Source organism: Phalaenopsis equestris, unplaced genomic scaffold (genome assembly GCF_001263595.1).
Source record: "Phalaenopsis equestris unplaced genomic scaffold, ASM126359v1 Scaffold203349, whole genome shotgun sequence".
In the NCBI taxonomy this organism is placed as follows: Eukaryota; Viridiplantae; Streptophyta; class Magnoliopsida; order Asparagales; family Orchidaceae; genus Phalaenopsis; species Phalaenopsis equestris.
This window is the reverse complement of record NW_018222980.1, coordinates 7,977-11,546: the sequence shown is the minus strand read 5'-3', so window position 1 is coordinate 11,546 and position 3,570 is coordinate 7,977. Positions and strand designations below refer to the sequence as shown.

Genomic DNA, 3,570 nt, shown 5'->3' with positions numbered 1-3,570 from the left:
TTGAGCTTGAAATATAAACGAGCCGAACACGAGCAGAGCCTAGACTCGCTCGTGGTCAGCTCGTTTATACCCCTATATGTAAATGCCCTTAAACACTATTTGGTAATAATTTCTTGAACATGTCATCTTCTCTGACATTTTATAAACCCACCCTTCATGAACACTGCACTTATCATCAAAGGTCTAAATTTGCTGAAGGTTTGTTTCATAATTTTGAAATTTTCTTCTACTTCTATTTATCTTCCATTCAATTTTCATCTTTAATTGGTCTTTCTTCTAAAATCTATAATCTTAAAACCGATGAATTTATTTATATGCTCAGGACAAAAGCAGAACCATCCAAATAGACGCTTTTCATGTATTCAAGGTATTTTTTTTTTCTCCAAACCAATTTTGATTGTAAATATGCTATTCAGGAAAATTTACGTTCGTGCCACTCAATTTCTATGTAATTACATATCTACCATCCGAACTTCTACTTTCATATATACGCGGTACGCCACCATAAAATGATATTTTTTATGTGATACGAAATATTTTGGCGGAAAAATTGAAGTTTAGGTGTTGTATATGTAAATACATAGGAATTGGGTGGTATGCATGCAAATTTCCCTACAATTTACCAAATTTCTTATATGGATTGTTCCTCCTACTGTAACAGCTATTCGTTGCTAATCAAAACAAGCCAACAGAGATTGGAACAATTCTCATGACGAACAAAAGCAAAATTCTTCGGCTTTTGGGTGCATTAACATTAGATAAAGGTGGGTTCGAATGCATTTTTCTTATTTAATTTCTTACATTATTTTTAATAATTTCTTTTTAAAAGCTATTTTTTGGGGGCTTGTGGCAGATGATGAACAGTTTGAAGCAGATAAGACCGAGGTTATGAGAGAAATAGCAGCACTGTCACTGTAACTATATCCATAAGTTCATTCAGCTCTTGCATGATTTCATTATTATTATTATTTATTATTATTATTATTATTTTGTGATGCCTTTCATTGCTCAATTATCATGAAAGGTTTGATATGTTGAAGAATTTTATGCGTTCTAAGTTTTGGGTGGAAAATTTAAAAGGAATTTTTACGTATCAATCACTCAAAACATTAAATATAATATTTTCGTCGTCATAACTTAAAATTTTGTTTCATTTTGAAACGAGTTTCGTTTTGAAACGATCAGTGGTTAATCCATTATATTGAAGTTTTTTTTTGCGGTTTTTGAGGGGTTGAAATGTAAAATTGTAAGTTTAGGTGGTCAAAAGTATTATATTTAAAGTTTTGGGTAATTGTTATGTAAAAAACCCTTTGAAAATATAAGAAATTTTGCTTTTGCAGGAATTGGGTTTAGGGCTTTCTAGATCAAATTTTATTTTTTTGTTTTTTATTTTTATTTATTTTTTATTTATAAAAATACATTTGTCTAATGTATTGTTAATTTGTGTTTTTTGTTTTAAATAAATAAACATGTTTTTGAAATTATTTAAAATATTTTTTGGATGTTTGGAGCATTTTTAAAAATAATATTTCTTAGTCAAATATACTAAAAGACAGTTTGGGATCACTTTTGATTTTTCTTTTCTTTTTTTTTTCTTTTTTTTTTGTTTATGTTTTACTTTGAAATAAAACATGTTTAATATGTTTATTTCTCCTTCAACAAGATATACTTGTTTTTAAAAATATTCAAAAAAAAAAAAAAAGCGTGTATGTTGTTTTAAGTATTTGGAAGAATATGTTAATATATTTTAGAAAATAAAAAATAAAAATACATCAAATAAATATGTTTTCAAGAATAAAAAAGAAAGTAAAAATTAAAATTAAAATTAATCTTAAATAAACCCTAAACATGTTTTATTTTAAATCAAAATATAAACAAAATGAAATAAAAATAAATAATAAAAATGATCCCAAATGCCCCTTAATAAATTATTTTTTTTTATTTTAATAAGCCCAAAGTTAATTCAAAATTATAAAATCCATATTTTGAAAAAAAAAAAAAAAAATGTGTGAGCATGTCCTTCCCCATGTCTTATAGAAATAGAGTCATACAAACAAAGAAGGAAAAAGGTAGACCAAGTAAATATAAAACCATCACTTGTTCAATAACAAAAGGGAGAGATTTTATGAAAAAATAATTAGAAAAGAAGAGAGCATATGTTTGGTTTGAAAGAAGTTGGTGGAATTTAATTGTAATTCCTAATTTTATGTTGGATAATGGCTTTGACATGAAAATAAAGTAATTAATTTATTTTTAAAAATAATAATAAATATTTTTATTTTACCATCCACTATCAACCAATTTTTTAGGAAGGTAGGAGATGAGGGAGAATGTAGGATGTATGGAGCAAAAATTGTGTATGTCGGGCCTATGTATGCTCGATGATGCTTAGTTGTAAGATGTATATACATAAGAATTGAGTGATCTATATGAAATACACCTCCAAACTCACTCTTTGAGAAGTGAATTATCATGAGTACATGATACAAGTTTTATCTCACATTAAAAAAAAACCCATTTGACATGATATCAACAAACATCTTATAAGACAAGTTTATATCAAATATAGTGGAAGCCGATCTTTATTCTAATCATAAGCAGAGGCCCAGCTCCACTAACCAATGTCGATAAAACTAACCAAATCTGATTAATCATAAGCACTAACTCCTGCTTCTAAGGCACTCACATTCCCGAAAAAATATTACATCAGTACTATGCACGTAGAGTAACGTGCGTAGCCAATGAAATCACTTCACCACATCCCACGCGACAGGAAAAAAAAACGGCGCGGTAACATGGAGAATATTTTCCCGTTGTTATTCATGTGTTATTGTGTCCAAGAAATATTCCTGATGTTATAATAACGCAATAACACATTAATAACATTAGGGGAATATTCTCTCGTGTTACCGCACCGTTTTTTCTCTGTTGGGAATGTTCCCCCATGTTATTTTGGTATTATTGTGTGTTATTCATGTGTTATTGTATCCTGAGAATATTCTTGGTGTTATAATAACAAAATAACACATCAGTAACACATGAATAACACACAATAACACATAAATAATACGGGGAAAATATTCTCTGTGTTCCCATGCCATTTTTTTTTTTTTCCTTTCGCATGGGGTGTTGTGGCGTGATTTCATTGATTACGCACGTTACTCTATGTGCGTAGTACTGATGTAATATTTTTTCCACATTCCCGCTCTAATTCAATTCTAAAAAAACATCAAAATACTAGTCCATAAATTCACATAAAATTATTAACAAAGAGTCTGTATGCATGTGCTCTGATGAAGTTTGCATTAAATTGGACTCCGTATGTAATATTCTCTTTTAAATATTTTATCTGAAAAAAAGATAAAAAAAAATATACTTTTCATACATACATAAGATGGCACGGATGTAAAATATTGAATTTTAAGGGTTAGGAATGTAAATTCATAAGAAGTAAGTAGGCCTGTAAAAGAGCCGAGCCTGAGCGAGCTCAGTCTTGGCTCGTGTTCGGCTCGTTCGAAATCAGCTCGTGTTCGAAATCGGCTCGCGTTCGGAAAGGGGCGCGGCAGCAGG

The 3,570-nt window shown here is 29.6% G+C and overlaps 1 protein-coding gene across 1 annotated transcript; it reads left to right on the top strand.

Moving 5' to 3' along the window:
* Positions 1 to 322: 322 nt before the first annotated feature.
* Positions 323 to 1,063, top strand: LOC110036169 (putative MO25-like protein At5g47540; the record flags this gene model as incomplete). Its single annotated transcript, XM_020740554.1, is given in 3 exon segments — positions 323 to 367; positions 662 to 764; positions 854 to 1,063. Coding segments are annotated over 3 exon segments (213 nt in total), but the record flags the coding sequence as incomplete, so codon positions are not given.
* Between the last annotated feature and the right edge of the window lie 2,507 nt (positions 1,064 to 3,570).